Consider the following 20,801-nt stretch of genomic DNA (forward strand, 5'->3'; position numbering starts at 1 on the left):
TTTGCACTACATTGAATGCTCAATTATTTCCATTATTAAGAGAATTTCTAATTCAAGGTATGCAAAGTCAACTTTTTAGAAATCTTCATAAAAGAATTAAATTTACATGTTAATTTTAAAGGTTAACTCTTGTCTAAGTACCACTTATTACAAAGAGAAGTATTTGTCCAATCTACAACCTGTTTAAGTGTTAAAATTCTGATGATTTCTGTACTTTAAATAAATGAGTACATTCACCAAAGACATAATCTGACCAGATACATGCAAGATACATGTTTATATGCATCCACATTTATGAAGTAATGTACTAAATATGCTTATATGTATTCTATCTCATTAATTTTTTCCCTGTCCACACATCCTACCTGAGCATACAGTGAGTGTAACTGAGTAGTTAGTGTACGGTTGTAGTGTGTCCACTCTCAGACTCTGTATACTGATGTTTCTTATTTCATGCTGTTCCTTGTTCAGACGTATAACGTAGTATTCCAGGATTCCGTTTGCTCTCACTGGTTTATCCCAAGTCAGCGTTAGAGAGGTCGGACTGTTTACTGTTATGTCAGGGGGCATCACTCCTGTGGGTTCTATAATTCAAATAATATCAGTAAATTACAAGTACACATGTATAACAAAGTGTTTTGCTTTGTCATTAACATAATTTGTTATATCTATGAAGTACACAATATATTTTAAAGCCATGGGCAATGAAAACCTTTTTAAGCATGTTTGCAATTATCATGTCTACCTGAATTTAAAAATATTTCAGCATATTATTTACATGAAAAAAATGGATTAAAAATCTCACTAGATGATTTGGTGATGGTGGTGTTCCATTCTGAGGATAGAGTGCCTGCTCCATTGACCACTATAACTCTGTAATCATACACTGTAAAGGGAGATAATTCAGACATATCATCCACAAACTGCGGCTTGGCATCAGGAAGTATCTTTGTAACCACGGTGATGTTGGAGGTCCCGTTCACGCGGCGCTCGATTTGGTAATGTGAAATCAGACCATTGGGGTTTCCAGGTGGTTCCCAGTCCACTTGTACTGAGGTGGGGGTCAGGGAGAGTAATTCTGGGGGTGCAAGATCTTCTGGAACTGTGATGACAAAATGTGCATGTCTTAATCAATAACAAGATTTTAATGTTTATTTGCTTGTTCTTTCTCTCTCTTTCTCTCATTCTAGTTACAAATCTGAAAACTTCTGATGTACTAAAGAGCTTAAATATAAACTGTTAAAAATGTGCTTCAGCAATGAGTATTGATTGCATTCTCTCCTCTCTCTATCTCTCAGTCACTCTCTTTCCCTCTCTCAAAATTGACAAATCTTTAACCACTGATATGATAACAAAAAATGATTGCCTTACCATCCTCTAAGGTTCTGACGGTTGCTGAACTTGAACTTTTTTGACATCCCCCTGAAGTACAGGCCTCTACAGTGAAGATGTATGATGAGAACGGTCTCAAAACATCCATCCTTCTCTTAGTTGTCATTCCATCAACCTAGAATGTGGAGAAACAAAAGGCACATTACTCTTGTTGGTCAAATCAGTGATTTATGTTCTATTTTCTTAAAGTTTGTAAGACTTGACAACCTAAGAGTCCATGCATATACTTCAAAATGATTCAAAAGACTGATTTCACCAGTCAAACTTTCAGCAGAAAGTTTGAAATGCACAGACATACTTTCTGATGCATTTTAAATCAAATTCACTTTTTAAAAAAAAGTACATTGTCAATCAGGTTGTTAAATTTCCAAATAAACTTCCATTACAATACTTACAACAGCCATGAGATGATCATTTTGAAAAACTCTGTACTCCATTACCACACCATTAGGGACCAGGGGTGGCTGCCACACTATATCCACATAGCGGGATCCAATAGATGTAATCAGGGGAGGATCTATATTTCTGGGTTCTATTTAAAAAAAAAAAGGAATCAGTTCAAAAGATGAAAGACGAAGAAGCTTACTATACAAATTCAATTATGTCAGGAATGAGCAATTCAGCAATTTTCTATTTTTTCCTTTAAAATAAGAATTCATTGTGTTAAAGACTTCATTGCGTTTCTCCATCATTTAAGCACCTTAACCAAACTTCTAATTAAAAGAATTGAATAAGTATTGAAAATGAAACTAACTGTCTTGGCGTGTGGTTTGTTTACTCCAGCTTGACTTAGTGTCTCCATGTGTATTCTTCGCCACAACCCTGAATTCATATGGTGTGTACGGAACCAAGTTTTGCTTTGTGTGAAGGAAAGTTGTTGTAGGCCCAAATATGCTGAAAAAATAATCAACATCTGACATTTTACTCAAAATCTCAACTTTGAGAGCATTTCAGTATTCTGAAATGCCTTCTTGTCAGGTGCAAAAAAAGTGCATTCACATCCATAACGCACCATTATACAGCCAAAAGTACCTAAGGAGACTGTAGCCCTACTGCTTTGAGCTTATGAAAATAATCTTGAAGAAAAGTAATACTTAAAATTGAAAGATGCCTTTGCTATGTTTTAATTATTTTTTTTTTGTTTGCAACATTTCTTTATTGGCAAACATACAGACATTTGTACATTGATTTACTAACCTGATGTAAAACTGCATACTGTAAAATGACACACTTTATGGGGTCAAACTTTCTTGGTTTGAGAAAAAAACATGGGTTTATGGGAATTTAATTTCAAGGATTAAGTATTGCTGAGTAGAAATATCTGTGAAAAATTACATTTCAAGGTGGACATAAAGTCATTGGTCTCTTTATATTACAAAAACACAAATTAAACCCCATAAAAGTCAGTGATTTCACAGTACCAGTACTTTGTGTTGGACTTACTCATAAATTGTGGTTCCATTGTTGATGAGATCCCTGAATTGTAGGATATACTGCGGCTGCTCATAGGAATTAGTTCTCCCCACGGGCTGCCAGGTCACCTTCATAGAAGTGGGGGTCTCCGAGACCAAATCAGGGGACAAAACTCCATCAGGTGCTACAAATCAATTCAAAATACTATAGAAGTACCTTTTTCCGCTATTAATTTATTAATTTACGCTATGTGCTACAAATCAATCCAAGCCTACTTAATGTAAACGTAAGGCATATAGTTCAAAATTTCTGGTGATATAATAACAGTAATTCAAAATTTCTGGTGAAAAATAAAACATAGATTTCTAAAGTAAAAACATTAAGTTCACTTTCAAGTTCATGAGATAAGTTTTAACAACGTATAGGTTAAATATTCATATTGCTTCTTGAAATCTGTTGACTATGAACTGAAGTCTAAGTCTTCATTTAGCTTAAAACTTACTTCCTGGGGGCATGTCCATTGTAAGCGTGTTACTAAGGAGGAAACCAGCTGTGTTTGAAGCATTGACCTGGATGACAAACTGTGACAGGGGGATGAGGGGATACACCTCAATCCACTCGGACACATTACGACCATGGAACAAGCTTCTCCTCTCACGTACCAGGGTGTAGTTGTCGGAGTCTACAGTGAATAAATCCACAAATCAGTACATGTATAATGTAAAGGTACAAAATATTTAAAAGAGAAAGAAAATCATGTTTTTAGCAATGAGAATCAGACAACTATAATTGATAATGTTCCTCAATAGTTTTTAGACTTTTACATTTTGTATTCAAGGGAAAAATTTAAAAAAGAAATAATGAGAAGTAACTCTGAAAACTGGTGGGCCTCAAATAAAATAGCAAAGTAAAAACAACTTTGATAATCTTTAACCTTCTCCAGCCCAGATATTTTACTTTCAAAAAACATATTTATTTATCCTTACAACGAATGTATCTCTATTTCCCTCCATACCTTTATCAGCATAAAACTCCCCCTCGGCATAGATGTCATAATACATGACTCCGTTGGCCTCGGCAGGTGCATTCCAGTAAACCTTGATAGTCCTAGCATCCTTGACCTCTGAGTTCATCACAATATAACCAGTGGGCGGGGCCTCCATTGTCCGCCCCTTCACCAGCTCACTAGATCCACACCCCCTGACTGTACAAGCCGACACCCTCACAGCCTGAAGACTGTAGGGGGCTAAGTTTTCTATGGTGTAGGATCGAGTCAGGCCGCTGTATACTTTGACTTCATTGTGGTAGAGATGGTAGGATATTATATGGCCTAAAATTTAAAAATGATTACCTTTTAATTACTGTTTAAAGGGTTCATTTTGTCTAGAGTTATTTCTCACCCTTTCAGTGTGGTGAAAATTACCCTGTGTACTGTATTGAGTAATATAGAAAATACATGAATAATCTATGGTGTCTGACCATTTGGTAGCCCTGGTAGATCCCACGTTATAAGGAGGGAGTGTGGGGAGGGGGAGGAAATCTCGGGGTCAGGGACTCTCTCTGGGGCACTCTCCTCTGTGGTCACGGTGCTGGGCTTGCTCAGGGTACAACCTCCTAGGGTACAGGCCTACAAATTACACATACATTTACCACAATATCTAAACTTAGTGTCTGTACAGTTCATTTCTGTGAACAACTTTTGATTCCCTAATCATTCCTCATGTTTTCTGAATAAAAAAATTTTATCAATCCAATTCTAAATTCAAAGTCCCCTTTCCCTTCTAATTTTCACACATGCTCAAATGCTTTCAAACTTTCTTCTTAAAAACCCCTTTTGAACAAATCTTGGAAACAGCAGTTGACTTACCCCAACTCGGATGAAGTATTGAGTTCCCGCTACAAGATCTGGAATGATGTAGTCCATGAAGAAGTCCGAGTTGTTGTACGCGATCTCGCCCACACTCGAGTTGTCCTCTGAGACATACAACAGGTACCTCTGTAGAACACCATTCAACTGAGTAGGCTCGGTCCATCGAGCTTCAACTCTTGTATTACCTAATGTTAACATTTTAAACAGGCTTCATTAGAATCAGTTTCATTGAAAAGAAACAAACAAGATGCTTATCCATCATTAAATTGAGCATAGCACAATATAATCATATCTCCCTATCTCTTACTGCATAAGACCGAGAAAATACTTTAAGATTTCTGAGGGTTAGAGATATTGAGGGTTAAAAAAATAATAAGTTGTTGGGACTTCCTAATCCTTTCCATATATCCATGATTATTAAGCTACTGGTGTTCAAGAAACCGAAATTTAACTGTATTATAATAAGAAATTTAATGGTTACCATCAGAAAAATCTTAGTAAATCGGAATTGGTAAATTCTTATAAATAATGTTTAAGAGCACATGTTATCTGTATGGAGCTCACCAAGCACTACTAGTGTAGGAGCCTCCATATAGGAGGGAGGGAGCTGGGCGGTACTCAGCATTGTAGTGGGTCCATCAGTACACCCCGCCCTGGTGCAGGCCCGCAGGGTCACCTGGTAACCTGTATACACCTGTAAATAAAATAAGGCTTAAATTAAAACTGTTTTACTTGAGTGACACCATCCTTATTCTAATATTAACTTAAACATGATGAATTGGGGGTATTTCATCTTTTTACAACACATATTGTGTATGATGAAACAGGCTATATTTTTTTATAGGGTAAATTATTATTATTGAAGCACAGTCAAACCTTGTTACATCAAACTCGAAAGGAACCAAGAAAAAACTTCAATATATTGAAGGATTTGAGATATCAAGGTTTAAATACTGTAGAGTACTTTTTTCCATGGGGTCATAATTCCACGGAATTTCTATTTCTGTTCAATCCGCTGGTAAAAAATTACGTGGATATCTTAAGACTCTCTATATATGCCTTATATTAATATTAAGTTCGATGGGACAAATTTCCGCGGAAAATTTGTGACCGCGTTCATAGCGTAAATTAATACCACGCGGAAAAAAGTTCTTCTACAGTACTTAAAGAATTAGTGGTTGGGACTTCCTAATCACTTTTGACATATCCACAGTATTTAAGATATCAGAGTTTGAGATACTGAAGTTCAATTGTATCTTGTATATTACATGCAAAAGAATTTTTCTCAGAATTAAAACCTGGAGGCCTGTGATGTTGTAGAAGTAACCTCCTCCACTGTAAACCTCTACTCCATCTTTATACAGGAAGTAGCCAGTCACGATGCCATTGGGCATGCCCGGAGGTTTCCATCTCACCAGCAGGTATGATGTGCCTGTTTCTGCAGTTGGAGCAGGTACTTCTCCAGGAGCTAAAAAACATTAGGGAAGTTGATATAGATTTTATAAACTTCAAGTTAACATTGATTTAAAATGAGACAATAAAAATTACTAATAAACAAAAAGAGAGAAAAAGATAATCTCTTCAAAATATCCATTTAGCATTTGAAGACTTAAATATTACTTTAGAATCTTTGTGTACATGTACATTTACATCAAAAAAAAAGTTTTTGTATAGAGATGGCAGAGTTCTTGAAATCTTTTTTTCGCTGTCAGTCATTTGGACCGACTGCCATGTGAAGTTTGTCAGTCCAGACAGATTTCTATCAGTCCAAAATAAATTCAATAAAAACATGAAAAAAAAATTGTATTTAAATTTTATTATCAATAAACACGGCGTCTATATGAACACTGCATACTTCTTACCCTAGCACCGTCAAGAAACTTGTTTTAACAGTTAACCAATAGTTTGGCGCAAGTTAGAATAATCTGTGTCTCGGAACAAGTCCTCATAACAGTTATACTCGCAATGTAGCAAATAGTTATAGAATTGCTCCGAAACGAATTTGAAGTATAGGAAAGGATATGCACTGGAAATAACTTCAAAATTAATTACAACAAACCTATTATTTAGGTCGCGTATGTCCTTAAACCTAAATTATGATCCAAATAAAGACGATAATTCAACTAATTTTCTTAACGTTTTTTTCTCGCTTCTTACACGCCATGTTTGCATTCGGAACTCTCTTGAATCTTCGTAGTAAATGTACTGAGTTCGAGTCATTGCCGGTGTTTATTTTGTGACATAGTGAATATAAGGAACAAATTCTATTATTAAACCGGGTCCGTAGGACATTTATCATTTTAACGATAGAACATTGTCTCTAAATTTGCACTTGTATTAATCAAGAAGCCATTACAACATGCAGAAAAAGAGTTTGAAAGATAACGATCGATCGATAATAGGGAATTTGTACGAAATTTAGTCTCCCTGTCAACACCGTCCGGTCATTTGGACTGACACAGAACGGAAAGTAATCGGTCCTTGGTTGTTTCAATCGGTTTTGCCGACAGGACCGAAAGATTTCAAGAACTCTGAGATGGGTTTATCCTATTTCAAGACACCTTTCCTAAGTACAACTGAAACACTAGTATACTGACCTTCTTCAGATGTAGTGACTTTGACCCCCTCTGAGCTCTTTGTGCACCCCCCCCCCCCCCTTCAAGATACTGACCTTCATCAGATGTAGTGACTTTGACCCTCTCTAAACTCTCTGTGCACACCCCCCCCCCCCCATCAAGATACTGACCTTCTTCTGATGTCGTGACCTTGACACCCTCCGAGCTCTCGGTACACCCCCCTCCTGTACATATGGCAATCTTGACCGTGTAGTTGGTGTAAGGTATGGCTGTTGTAATTTTACCTGTGGAGTGAGAAAACAGGTGCTAGGAAAAGAGTCTGGTTAAACCAGTCATCCACATGTATCTGGCCAACTTGGACAAATAGAGATGGATAGACAGACAAACAGACAGAGGGAGGAGGAGAGTTTTGAAAGAATGCAAAAGATTATATTTTTAATGACATTGGCAACATTGTTTATAAAAAAAAAATTATTGCAAGGAATGAAATATATTTGTAGATCAAGTTTTATTCAAACTAAACATTCAATAACTGCAGGAGTAGAGTCTTGAAAAATTGTTTACAGACAAGCAGACAGTTAGAAGTACACACAAAAATCACTTTCTGGTCAATAATAAGCTGCTATATGAGGAGAAAATATGCATTACAATGTTCTATCTCAGCATTTGAAAATTTCCAAGTTAATGATACATACCACTGTAGACACCAGTATCAGTGAAGACTGCCTCCACCGGGGGTTCCTGTGGTTTGTCTATGTTGTGAGCCCTCAGTATGTACTGGGAGAGTAGACCTGCTGATGACTGGGGGGAATACCAGGAGGCTGAAATCTCAAACCCACTCAGAACCCTCACGTTATAAGGGGGCCTCACTCCAATAGGGGCTGTAAAGAAATGTGTAAGGTATCAATGACAGGACATAAAATTCAGTGGAAACCATAAGAAATCTATGTAGAGCAGAATAAATAAATCATAATCACATCATCCCAACCTTACACCCCAAAATGCTAACACAGTAATCTTTGTTTACTATAGTAGCTTTGGATTTTCAGTATATAAAACATATTTCAGTTCAAAAAATTCATCTAAGCCAAATTCAAAAAGTTTTTTTTTTAAATAGAGATAGGGTCTCTGATGTTTGATTCAGGACTAACTATTCGTATTACGGGAAATCAAAATAACTTTTGAAAAGTTAAATTTTTACCTCCTTCTTTTGTTTTGCCATAGACCCATGGACTGGCTCCTGTCCCAGCATCGTTACTTGCTAGTACTCGATACAGATAGTCTGAAACCCAGAAGATACATACATGTGTAAGGTGTTTAATGTTTTAGCCATATTTAACACTAGTTACTCGCTTCCTAATCCAATTACTGAACAGAAAAATTTAGGATTATCTTGTTAAAATCCTTTTTTCTGAAACAGACAAATATAATTCAGTATGTCTTTTTACTGCTGTGCATGCATGACCTTGACCTGAAATTTGTCATTGACCACATATGTATTGATCAAGTTATTTCTGTGAACCAACTATTACTTGCGTCATCTTTTATTCAATATTTGTCCATTTGAAACTAGAACTGTCCAACAGGGACAAATACCCCCCGCTGGCTTTTTCAGAGAAGAAGCAAATTCACAAATACTTTGTGGATCTAGAGGTGTTCACAATTTACTTGCAAAAATTTGTAGTGAAATATAATTGTTGCTCATTATGTTTCTTAATGAATGAAACAAAGGTGCAACCAAATGAAACATCAATACTAATACATTGTAATTCCATTGTAACATATTTTTTTATTTCTGCATTAGAAAAATATATTGCAATTATGTGTCATGACACTCTGCAAACTGATTGTTGAAAAAAAAATCATATTATACAAAATCAAATTAATCTTGATAACTTTATATCAAATTCATTTTGAAAATAAAGAGCTGGTCATCCAGTAATGAAGTGCTTTGACAGACAATAAATTACAATTAAGAGAATAAGAGAAGAGAGATCTTTTATTCTTGTGCCAAATTCCCAGGAGATTATAGATAAAACATGGTTGATAAGAGATGCCTTAACAACTTCCCACACCAAACTCATTAATTTTATATCTTTAACTGGATGCATGTCCAGTCATTATTCCCAAGAGACAAATGAATTTACATTACCTTCTGTGTAATGTAAAAACTTTTTTAACACTTGATGATGTTTCTTTTTTTTCAGTTTTAATGAGTAGTCTTAAGCTGTACTAGTTCACATTTTTATACAGATATTCTAGATTCTATGTCTCAAACCTTATACATGAGCCCAAAATGAACAAGTCAATTAAAATAAAAAATGAAACCTGTAAAATGCAGAAAAATGAACAAATAAAGTTGAAAATTCCAGCTGCACACCTTCATATGGTGAATAATAAGAGTACAAATTTTCAGATAAATCCTTGCAATAGTTTCTGAGAAACGGTCTGCACAAAACCACAACATAAAAATGAAAAAAACACCTGTAAAAATTCAAAATAAGCATTCAATCAAGATTATAATATCAGGTACACACCTTCATATGGTGAATAATATGTGTACAAATTTTCAGACAAATCTTTCCAATACTTTCTGAGTAATGGTCCGGACAAAATTTTGTCTACAGACAGACGGACATGGTATTTCCAATATACACCCCCCCCTAAACTTTGTTTGCGGGGGGGGGGGGGGGGGGGTATAATTAATCCATGATAATTAATTTTCAAGACTAAGGATTCTCTATAAATTATTGGTCCACAGCAATTAATATTCACGAGTTAAAGTCGGTTGCAGAACTCGCTAATATTTCTTGCACATGAATAAAAGTTGGATTTCAGTTGTTCATTCCTCATTAAGGGGCATAACTCTGATTTGTTAACAACTCACCAGAGTAAGGCTGAAGTTCAGTATCTATGAATTCTCTCTCCGTTCCATTGTAAACATTTCCTACAATATCATGTTTACATGTGTCTTCTGGCAGGTTGAAGGGTGTACACCCATCCAAGTTGACATTTTCTAAATTCTTCAATTCTTCTTGCACGTTCAGTTCAAAATTGTAGTAAACTGGTGAAAACCAAGTCAACACAATGTTGTATATGCAGCCTCCAAACCCTATAAAAAAGAATTTTGTTCATGTCAAATTACCAGTAAGTATTATGTAAATTCATATCAATATTTTTCTTGTTTTTCACTTCCTACCAGTGAGAGTCAAGCTTCTCAGTAGACTTCATTGCTTTTTGTTTTTATTTATTCCAAATTCAAAAAAACTAAAATAAAGTGCCCCGCCACAGCATGATACGCCCATCAAATATTGTTCAATAATCATACATTGGTTAGGATGCAAGAAAATCAGGTAGCCTTGATTAACAGATTGACACAGATTTCAATTATCTAATTTCCATTTCTTATTATACATCTCTAAGAGACTTACAGTGTAGGGATTGATTATAACAAATAAATAAATACTAGTGAGACATGACTGCAATTTGTCGCAAATATATAAAAATTTAAATATATATTTTTTTTTTTCAATGAACACATGTATAATTAGTTTTAATCATATTATACAATACTAATTTAGTTTTAATCATACAAACATCATTTGAAAGATCTTTATCTGGACTAGCCATCAAGAACTCTTAATTAACACAAGCATCTTTTTGCCCAACTCCCAAGAGATAAATTAATTAAGACAACAGCTGCATCAGATCTAGAGATGCTCTTAGCTCCTGACAATAAACTCATTAATTTCTCTCTAATTTGACATGCAAATTTCTGCTATCAAAATTCTTCTTGACCAGTGCTTGATAATTATGCCCATGGGACAAACTGAATTCCTCTCAAAGCATAAACATTTGTTACAGATTGCTGTAAAGTATATAATGAAAAAATAAGTTATTACTTAATTTAACATTTTTTAATAAGGATACAACTATATTTTTACATTTTTTATGATTATGAAATTTAGAATTTAAAAGACATAGTTTTTTTTTAAAAATTCACTTTAATTAAAGGTCGCAGTGACCTTGAAATAGGCCGTGACACACCTTCTACTTTAGATGTATACTTTTGCCAAGTTTGAAAGCTCTAGGTCTAATAGTTTTCTAGTTATGAGCCAGACAGGATTTTTCCATATTTTGCTATAGCATCTTTGTTGCAAATATATAAAAATTGAAATATAATTTTTTTTTTCAATGAACACATATATAATTAGTTTTAATCATATTATACAATACTAATTTAGTTTTAATCATACTCTAAAACATCAATTTGTTTTAATTACATTACATCAATTGAAAGATCTTTATCTGGACTAGCCATCAAGAACTCTTAATTAGCACAAGCAACTATGAGGCCATTTCTTTTTGCCCAACTCCCAAGAGATAAATTAAGATAACATCTGCATCAAATCTAGAGATGCTCTTAGCTCCTGACAATAAACTCATTAATTTCTCTCTAATTTGACATGCAAATTTCTGCTATCAAAATTCTTCTTGACCAGTGCTTGATAATTAAGCCCATGGGACAAACTGAATTCCTCTCAAAGCATAAACATTTGTTACAGATTGCTGTAAAGTATATAATGAAAAAATAAGTTTTTACTTAATTTAACGTTTTTTAATAAGCATACAACTATATTTTTACATTTTTTAGGATTATGAAATTTAGAATTTAAAAGACTTAGTTTTCTAAAAAAATTCACTTTAATTAAAGGTCACAGTGACCTTGAAATAGGCCGCGACACACCTTCTACTTTAGATGTATACGTTTGCCAAGTTTGAAAGCTCTAGGTCTAATAGTTTTCTAGTTATGAGCCGGACAGGATTTTTCCATATTTGGCTATAGCATCTTTATTAAAGGTCAGAGCGACCTACTTTTTGTGCGCGACACACCGTCTACCCAAGAAGTATAAGTTGACAAAGTTTCATAATCCTAGGCCTAATAGTATTCAAGTTATGAGCCAGACAGGAATGGACAGACGTTCGGACAGACGGACATGAAGTCTATAACATAATACTTCCCATCTTAAGACGGGCGTATAAAAAGAATGTTGTCACTTTTTTGGATTAATTTGCAGAAAAAATGTAAAATGTGTTTTCAAGACCAAAAAAAAATGACTCCCTTTTGATTAAATATAACATGAAATGCTGGCATTGATGGAATACTAAAGACAATTTATTATAAGCTTGGCAAACTTGTATCATTAATTTTTTTTTCGAAATATTGAGAAAAGCCCCCAGTAAGTTTATTTCAAACAATTAAGGTGCAAACCTTCCAAAGGAATATTAAGCTTGTTCCTTTCTATGAAATGCCGGGCATCAGATGCCTCTGGTACACCCCCAATGTACACATCCCCAGCGACAGCCACCCTGAGGGGATGGGAGGAATTTCCTCTCGTCTCGTTCCCATATCCGTGGACAGCGATCGAAGCTTGTTGACCTATTTTTTTAATTTCCACTTGATACCAGTTTCCATCACAAAACTTGACTTCAGGTCGTTGGAAGGTTACGCCGCCGGTCGCAATGCCATTGGAAAACTCGAAATAGAGGCTGTTTTCAATAAGGGCTACAAAGTAGTACATCCCCTCCCCTTCATGGGTGAAGAACAGTATCCCACTAGCCAAGTCTGTACGAAAGTGGAATGCCAGGTTGAATTTATTGTTAATCCTCCATTTCTCACTTGGCATGGACACATAACCTTGTAAAAGCGAATATTAGATTAAATATTTTACCTAGGATCATGCATTTAACATACATGTTTGAAGTAATATGCTTCGCAGTTTATAAAGCAACAACTGCCCCAACTTATGTTATATCATATAACATAAGTTGAAATAAGTTGCATTCATTAATTAATATGAAATTGTAATGATGACAAATTAAAACCAAAACAACTTTGTCTAAGCTTTTTAGGTATCTGATATTTTTTCAGTTGATAACTATATACGAGCGATGAATTATTTCCCTACCTTGACCCATAAAATGGTAACCTTTATCCAAGTTAACAGGGCAGCCTTCCCAGTTCAGAAAGGTCTGTTCATTGGCCTTGGCCTGCCCCCAATCTAGTGTTTTCCACACCTCTTTTGGATACATCTGCTGTAAGATCTGGATGTCCTTAATACAACCTTGGAAAGACTCTCGTGTGATCTTGAGGCGGCTGTCTGTCTCCGTCCGTCGGATGACAAAATCCGTGGGCAGTCCCCCTATGTAGACCCCAGTACTGGGACCGATGACCGTTCCCATGGTACAACTACTCTTTTTGGTGCCTGTAATGACCAAAATGTATTAAGATTTGTAATTCTTCTCAAAGAACATATATAGTATATTTATCAATATTTGATTTTTAAAATCGAATAGTTTTCGTAAAAGTGTAAAACTACCCTTTCTAAGCTTTCTTTATAAGGATATCATTGATTTCTAAAAATATCTAATGACTTATAAGAGAATTAACAGTTATCCTATTTTTAATTTTGAAATGATTGATAATTTCTTATTTTTATTTAAACTTTGATATTCTGATTAATTTGAATTGTTACCTATAATCCAGGTACAAGTGCACTAATATATCATAGAAGATGCAACTATACTAAATGTCATGCAGTTATTAGTGTCATGCTGGTACTTACTGTCAAGCAGGTACAAATGCTTTACATGCAAGTGATTTATCACTTCTATGTTTTAAGTGACCCACAATTCAGCAAATCAATATCTGATAAAATTGGCCCTAATCCTTTAAGAATGACTTGAACTTTCTTGAATCTACTCAATATAAGTTGGGTAGAGCACATGTTATTTTATTTCATCTTTCAAGTTCTTTGTGACATTTTTGTACATCCTTTATTATTCAATATTGCCTAACAATATTCATCCTGAAATTTTCCTATGTACATGTAACATTCTTGTTTTTGCATACTTGCCACTTTTCTATGCAGAATTGAAAGAAAAACAAGAGGCCCAAGGGCCACATCGCTCACCTGAGCACATCGACTAGGAAAAAGCACATATCAGATCAAAACTGAAAGTTTACTGGGGGAGGGGGTGGGGGGGGGGGGGGCTTGAATTTTAACCCCCCTGGGTGTCATGATTTGAACAAAGTAGAATCTACACTACCTGAGGATGATTCCATATAAATAGAAAAATATCACTAATCATGGCTTAGAAGTACTTGAAAAGAAGATTTTAAAATGTTTCCCTATATATCCCTATGTAAAATTTTGGTCGGCCATTTTGGCCCCACCCTAGCCCCAGGGGTCATGATTTGAACAAACTTGAATCTACACTACCTGAGGATAATTTCATTTAAGTTTCATCTTTCCTGTCTCAATGGTTCTTAAGGAGAAGATTTTAAAAGATTTTTCCTATAAATTTCTATGTAAAACTTTGGTCGGCCATTTTGGCCCCACCCTAGCCCCGGGGGTCATGATTTGAACAAACTTGAATCTACACTACCTGAGGATAATTTCATTTAAGTTTCATCTTTCCTTTCTCAATGGTTCTTGAGATGAAGATTTTTAAAGATTTTTCCTATATATTCCTATGTAAAACTTTGGTCGGCCATTTTGGCCCCACCCTAGCCCCGGGGGTCATGATTTGAACAAACTTGAATCTACACTACCTGAGGATAATTTCATTTAAGTTTCATCTTTCCTTTCTCAATGGTTCTTGAGAAGAAGATTTTTTAAAGATTCCTATGTAAAACTTTGGTCGGCCATTTTGGCCCCACCCTAGCCCCGGGGGTCATGATTTGAAAAAATTTGAATCTACACTACCTGAGGATGATTCCACATGAGTTTCATCTTTCCTTTCTCAATGGTTCTTGAGAAGAAGATTTTTTAAAAAATGTTATTAATTTTTCACTAATTCATAATTATCTCCCCTTGGAAGAGGGCGTGGCCCTTCATTTGAACAAAATTGAATCCGCTTTACCCAAGGATACTTTGTGCCAAGTTTGGTTGAAATTGGCCAAGTGGTTCTTGAGAAGAAGATGAAAATGTGATAAGTTTACGACGACAACGACAACAACTACAACGACGACAGACGACGGACAGATTTGATCAGAAAAGCTCTCTTGAGCCTTCGGCTCAGGTGAGCTAATAAAATAATTGAAATCCCTTGAAATTTCCTTTTAGATTTTTTTGTTGTTGATTTAAATTGTTTGATTACATTATAGGAAATCTAGTGTATTGACAGAGCTAGTCTAGAGGCCTGAAGGCCATACATGGCCCTTCTGTTCTTCATCAGCTGATTTCCTATATATAGCTATGTAAAACTTGGACCATCCACTTTGGGCCCCATTTTCTGATCTTTAATTTTCTTAATCATATATATTTTCTGTCCTATATTGGGCAAAATTTTAAAGCAGGTAAACGACATCATTGACAATGTGTGATGGAAAGGAGGAAAAAAGCTAGGATCGTTTTAACAGGGTAATACAAAGGGAATGAAGCTTTTACTCACCTTTATAAAAAATTGATTCCGTAATAAATTTGATTTTGCAGATGCTCAATTGCTCAATTCAATCTTTCATAAAAGACACAGAGAAGGGTGGAGGGGGTTATGTGTAGCCAAATACATATTGATTTCAAGTGGAATCATATTCAATAAAATTCTAACCCTTGTACAAGTTTTTGAAAAATGTAAAGTGGGTTCACAATGAGTACACTACACTTTTACAAAAAATAAATTAAAAAAAACAAATGAAAGGAAAGAAATAAGGAGTGTCAAACCTCTCCAAACTGAATCAACAGAAATAAATGCTGTTCGCTCATCACGTGTGGCAATCAACTCGTGCCAGCGGCGGTCATTGTATAGAAGTCCTTCGTCATTGGTCGTCATCACAAATGAGGGACACCCTGCCACAAACAGTGCAGCCAATCAAAAACACAGTGACATTGTTATCTAGTTCACCACACAGGACAAACAAGAGGCCCAAGGGCCTTGAATCCCTCTTCTGATAAATTGTACAATCTATCACTTCTATTTGAAGCCTCTAACCTTAAGTATCCTAAGACCCAAGTTGCATCAACTGACAAAGTTTGATGATTCTTAGCCAATAATGACTGAAAATATTTTTAATAATAAGGCTATAAAAAAACCATAAGTACATCACAGTGACCTATATTAAGATTGAAGTTTTCTGAGGACTCAAGATGCACTAATAAACAAAGATTGAAGATTCTAAGCCAATAAGTATTTGAGATATTTAAAAGTAGGTCACTGTGACCTACTTTTTTGTCTACATTCTTTGAAAACCCAAGATACATCAACTGACAAAGTTTGATGATTCTAAGCCAGAAAGTACCTGAGATATTCAAAAGTAGGTCACCATGACCTATTTTTTTGATCGACATTCTCTAAAAACCAAAGATGCATCAACAATCAAAGTTTAGTGATTCTAAACCAGTTAGTACCATAGATACTTAAATAAAGCCATAAAATGTCGAAAGTAGGTCACAGTGACCTACTTTTTTGACATCATTCCGAAAACCCAAGATGCATTAACTTACAAAATTTGATGACTAACAATAAGGTTTAATAAAGCCATAAAATTTTTAATGTAGGTCACCATGACCTACTTTTTGGTCATCACTCTCCAAAAACCCAAGACTCATCAACTCACAAAGTTTGATGATTCTAAGCCAATAAATACCTAAGATACTAAAATATAGCCATAAAATGTTGAAACTAGGTCATCGTGACCTATATTTTGGTTGACATTTTTCAAAGTCACAAGATGCATCTGCTGATGAAGTTTGATGATCCTAGGTCTGGAGGTAATCAAAATCTGCCTTTTAAACAATTCGAAAACAAATGCCTGCAAAATTAAAAAAGTAGGTCACAGTGACCTACTTTTTCATAAATATGTTTTAAGGTCCCAAGATGCATCAATTAACAAGATTTAATGATTCTAAACCTCTCAGTGTCTGAAATAATTGGATTAAATGTTTTAAGAAGAATTAGTCATAAAGTTCAAAAAGTAGGTCACGGTGATTTTTTCCACGTTGAAGGTGTCAACTGACAAAGTTTGATGATATAGGCCTTAAAGTGCCCGATATATGCCTTCAAATTTTGAAAACAAATGCCCACAAAATTTAAAAAGAATATTGACCTCTTTTATATGATTTATAATGCATCAACTTACAAGATTTGATTTTTATAGTAAGTAAAATATAAACGTTTTTATTATTTGTAAATTTAGGTCAACTTTGAAGTGACCTTGAAGTGACCTTGAGACCACGCCCTTTGCCCGAGGGTCATGCCTTGAACAATCTTCAACATATCCTGATCCTTGTTTGTAAGTTTGGTAAAAATCTGCCTGGTGGTTCTGAAGAAGAAGATTTTTTAACAACCAGTACTTTTGGTTTTGTTTTCCTGATTATCTCCCCTTGTTTAAGGGGTCGTTATTTTCACAAGGTAGCCCTTGGGCCAAGGATACCCTGTGACAAAACAGTGCAGTTATCATATTCTAAAAAAACACACCGCACACCGCACAAATGGCCATAGCATTAGCTCTTTGAGCCTTTGGCTCAGAAGAGCTAAAAATTGGAGACTGGGAAAAACTGTTGTGTTTCTTATTTATACAAAAGAAATGTGACCAATACCGTCATTTTGAAAAATAGGAGCAAAATATTTGTTGCTAGAACATGATATAGATAGGACCAAAATATTATTCGTACCCTCGGTTTTTGTGTATTTAGTTTCTCTTTTATAAAAACACTAAAAAGCTAATACAATTAATTCAAAAAGTTATCCAGTACACTACACACATCCCCAGTTTCCAATACATAAAAAGTTATCTTCGCCAAACTCCAAGTCGCATGCGCTTTGATATATATATATTGACATTCTGCTAATATCCAGTATTTTGTTTCATGCTAAGAACAGATGGAGGAGATTTATTTGATAAAAACTTTTTTCAAAGTAGTTTTTAATCCCCTATACCAATCTAAACACTTTACATATACTGTAAATCATTACGATCTTTATTTTGTTTTATTATGTTGGAAACTATATGACTATCTTGTGACAATCTTGCATCACAAAAATTTGGTGATCCATAATACTGTAGATCACATAATTTTCGCAACACCTTATTTTCGCGAGATAGTCATTGACTCTTTATTAGCGAGACAAAATTTTCACGAATTATGGTCATTGCTCTATATAATCTTAAGGAATACTATTAAACGCGAGAATGAAATTTTCTCGAGCATATTGTCTGGGGTAATTATGTGAAAATAAAGTTCTCGCGAATAAATAGTGATTTACAGTAATTCAATTTAAATTTTCACTGTGACCTCCATCTGTTCTTGCTAACTAAATCCACACCACCCAGCAAGGCTTCAAACGCATGCTGCCCAAACTTGTGCGTCACACTTCAACCTTGACCTGACCTTTGTATTGGTCGATCTCGATTCTCGACAGCTCATTATCTCGTATTGCAACCAGACTATGCCATGTGTCATCATTATATGTACGGTCATTATCGGTATAAGGGCTAATCTCCACATAGCTTGGACAATCTGTCTCAATAGGAAGATTTCAGTCAAAGATTGGAATTTTTTAAATTAAGACATTAATTAATACTCCCACCTTAAAACATTCTGTTTTTTCAGCAACATAAGTCTAAAACACACACAATCGTACTGAAAGCTAGCAAAGCCATTAAAGTTCTGAAGCTTAAGAAAAATTTTATCAACCCGACACTCTTCCTTTCACTTTTAAACTATGCCCCCTGAGCAATTTTCATTCCCTTTTCCTAATGAGTCCTTGTGCTTAGTTTGGTTAATACATTGTTATAACATGGTTTGGAATACAGGAATAAACTCTGAGATATATTCTAAACTTATATAAAAACTTCAATTTTCAAATGAAATGAAGACATAAAATTAACCTAATCCTTATAACTAAAATACATTTTATATAATAATTCAAGTAAATATTTGCAGTTAACTGAAATTTGATAACCATAACAACCATATGGATACTTAAAGTATGGAGAATTGTTGTCCCGATGCTTTTGAGATTTTCTTCAGTTTGTTAAATCAGTACAGTGTATATACTGTAAACCAACTTTTATTCGTGTGCGAGAAATTTTCTTGAAGTTAGCGAGAGTCTCGTCATCGCGGATATTTCTCAACGTGTACCGGTCATTATATTCTATGTGTCTATTAACAAGAGAACCAAAATAGGCGTGATCGCAAAAATTAATCGTCGCGAACTAGTTTACCCATGGTAAATCGCGAAATAAAGTCGTCGTGAATAAAAGTTGGTTTACGGTAAGTAAACTATGCTTCGGTATACTTCAGAAGAAGTGATCTTGCTAGGAAGTTGTGTTGTGTATCTAAGACTTTACAAAGACCTTCATTCTATAAATATCAAAATAATTGTTGTTGTTTCTGAAGTTCTTTTAACCACAAAAGTTCAACATATAATGCTTTTAAGGGGGGACCTACGAGGGTTGTCCAAAAAGTTCGTGGACAATGACGTTTTTGTTAAAATAAATGGTTCTATATGCATCTATTGTACATCAAAATATTTCTCATGAAAAAACAAGTCAGAATGATTTAATTTTTATTGATGAAACTTAATATTTTTGTAAAAATCGGAGTCTTTAAAGATCGCAGATTGCACGCACAGACCAGTCTGACGTTACGCTCATTTCATTATATAACGTCAAACATTTGGATTTTGACTTATCACATGTTCATGGACACACACCACATTTCTTTTTTAAGGCGCAACGCACTTCGAAGTGCTAGCAATAATCTTTAAGTATAGATTATAATTTATTTAATTTTTAAAATTCAAAACAATGCACACAAATTTACGAGCGTCATCTAAATTAACAGTTTGTATATCCAAACTAAACAGCCAAGTCCGACGCTGCGCTAGATTTATAACAACGTCATGAATAGAAATCTCCATTTACAGTTAATTTAACATGTGTTTTTAAATTCTTGTAGTGTCTTCGAATTTGTACACACTGTTGAAAAATCGTATAAAATTATAAGAATCCCAAATCGATACATTCAATATATTTCAATAATTTTGAGTTGTTTTAACAAATATTTTGTCTCTTACATCGTTTTAACCGTTATAAAACTTAATTTTTTGACTGGACGCTGCCCCGTGCTGACAGGCGACGTCACTTTTTCTGTTGAGTTTTGACACGTACTTGCTAAGGTTTTCTTTGTGTTTTTTCGTTGTTTATATAGTAAGCGATATTTAAGATATCATAAAATGATAATAACCTCTTTATTTGTGTTACATGAAATTTTTATTAATTTTTGACTTGTTTTATATAGAAAATAATCATTTTAATCCGAACTCTTTATATCATAGTTTACATCATTTTAACCTTGGTCCGTGCGCACTATCCGCGACCTCTTACGACCCCGATTTTTACAAAAATTTTACGTTCCATCAATAAAAACTAAATCATTCTGACTTGTTTTTTCATAAGAAATATTTTGATATACAACAGATTTATATAGAACCATTTATTTTCACAAAAACGTCATTGTCCACGAACTTTTTGGACAACCCTC

General features: G+C 34.7%; 1 protein-coding gene across 2 annotated transcripts in view; it reads right to left on the reverse strand.

The window, feature by feature from the left end:
* Positions 1 to 20,801, reverse strand: part of LOC134246242 (usherin-like) — a 79,718-nt gene that overhangs the window by 21,456 nt on the left and 37,461 nt on the right. Inside the window, exons 21-39 of one of the 2 annotated variants that reach the window (XM_062728571.1) lie at positions 15,978 to 16,103; positions 13,221 to 13,517; positions 12,524 to 12,949; positions 10,139 to 10,363; positions 8,453 to 8,533; positions 7,947 to 8,132; positions 7,422 to 7,535; positions 5,974 to 6,143; positions 5,240 to 5,369; positions 4,673 to 4,860; positions 4,285 to 4,432; positions 3,821 to 4,135; positions 3,308 to 3,487; positions 2,836 to 2,989; positions 2,147 to 2,286; positions 1,788 to 1,924; positions 1,372 to 1,507; positions 806 to 1,102; positions 366 to 584 (exon numbers count right to left, since the gene is read on the reverse strand). In XM_062728571.1, coding sequence (XP_062584555.1) covers positions 366 to 584; positions 806 to 1,102; positions 1,372 to 1,507; positions 1,788 to 1,924; positions 2,147 to 2,286; positions 2,836 to 2,989; positions 3,308 to 3,487; positions 3,821 to 4,135; positions 4,285 to 4,432; positions 4,673 to 4,860; positions 5,240 to 5,369; positions 5,974 to 6,143; positions 7,422 to 7,535; positions 7,947 to 8,132; positions 8,453 to 8,533; positions 10,139 to 10,363; positions 12,524 to 12,949; positions 13,221 to 13,517; positions 15,978 to 16,103 — 3,669 coding nt within the window. Of the gene's footprint in view, positions 1 to 365; positions 585 to 805; positions 1,103 to 1,371; positions 1,508 to 1,787; positions 1,925 to 2,146; positions 2,287 to 2,835; positions 2,990 to 3,307; positions 3,488 to 3,820; positions 4,136 to 4,284; positions 4,433 to 4,672; positions 4,861 to 5,239; positions 5,370 to 5,973; positions 6,144 to 7,421; positions 7,536 to 7,946; positions 8,133 to 8,452; positions 8,534 to 10,138; positions 10,364 to 12,523; positions 12,950 to 13,220; positions 13,518 to 15,977; positions 16,104 to 18,644; positions 18,774 to 20,801 lie in introns of both variants that reach the window. The other variant, XM_062728570.1, reaches the window with a different exon arrangement.

Source organism: Saccostrea cucullata, unplaced genomic scaffold (genome assembly GCF_032062105.1).
Source record: "Saccostrea cucullata isolate Sc308-1 unplaced genomic scaffold, CSIRO_AGI_Scuc_v1 ctg205, whole genome shotgun sequence".
Lineage (NCBI taxonomy): Eukaryota > Metazoa > Mollusca > Bivalvia > Ostreida > Ostreidae > Saccostrea > Saccostrea cuccullata.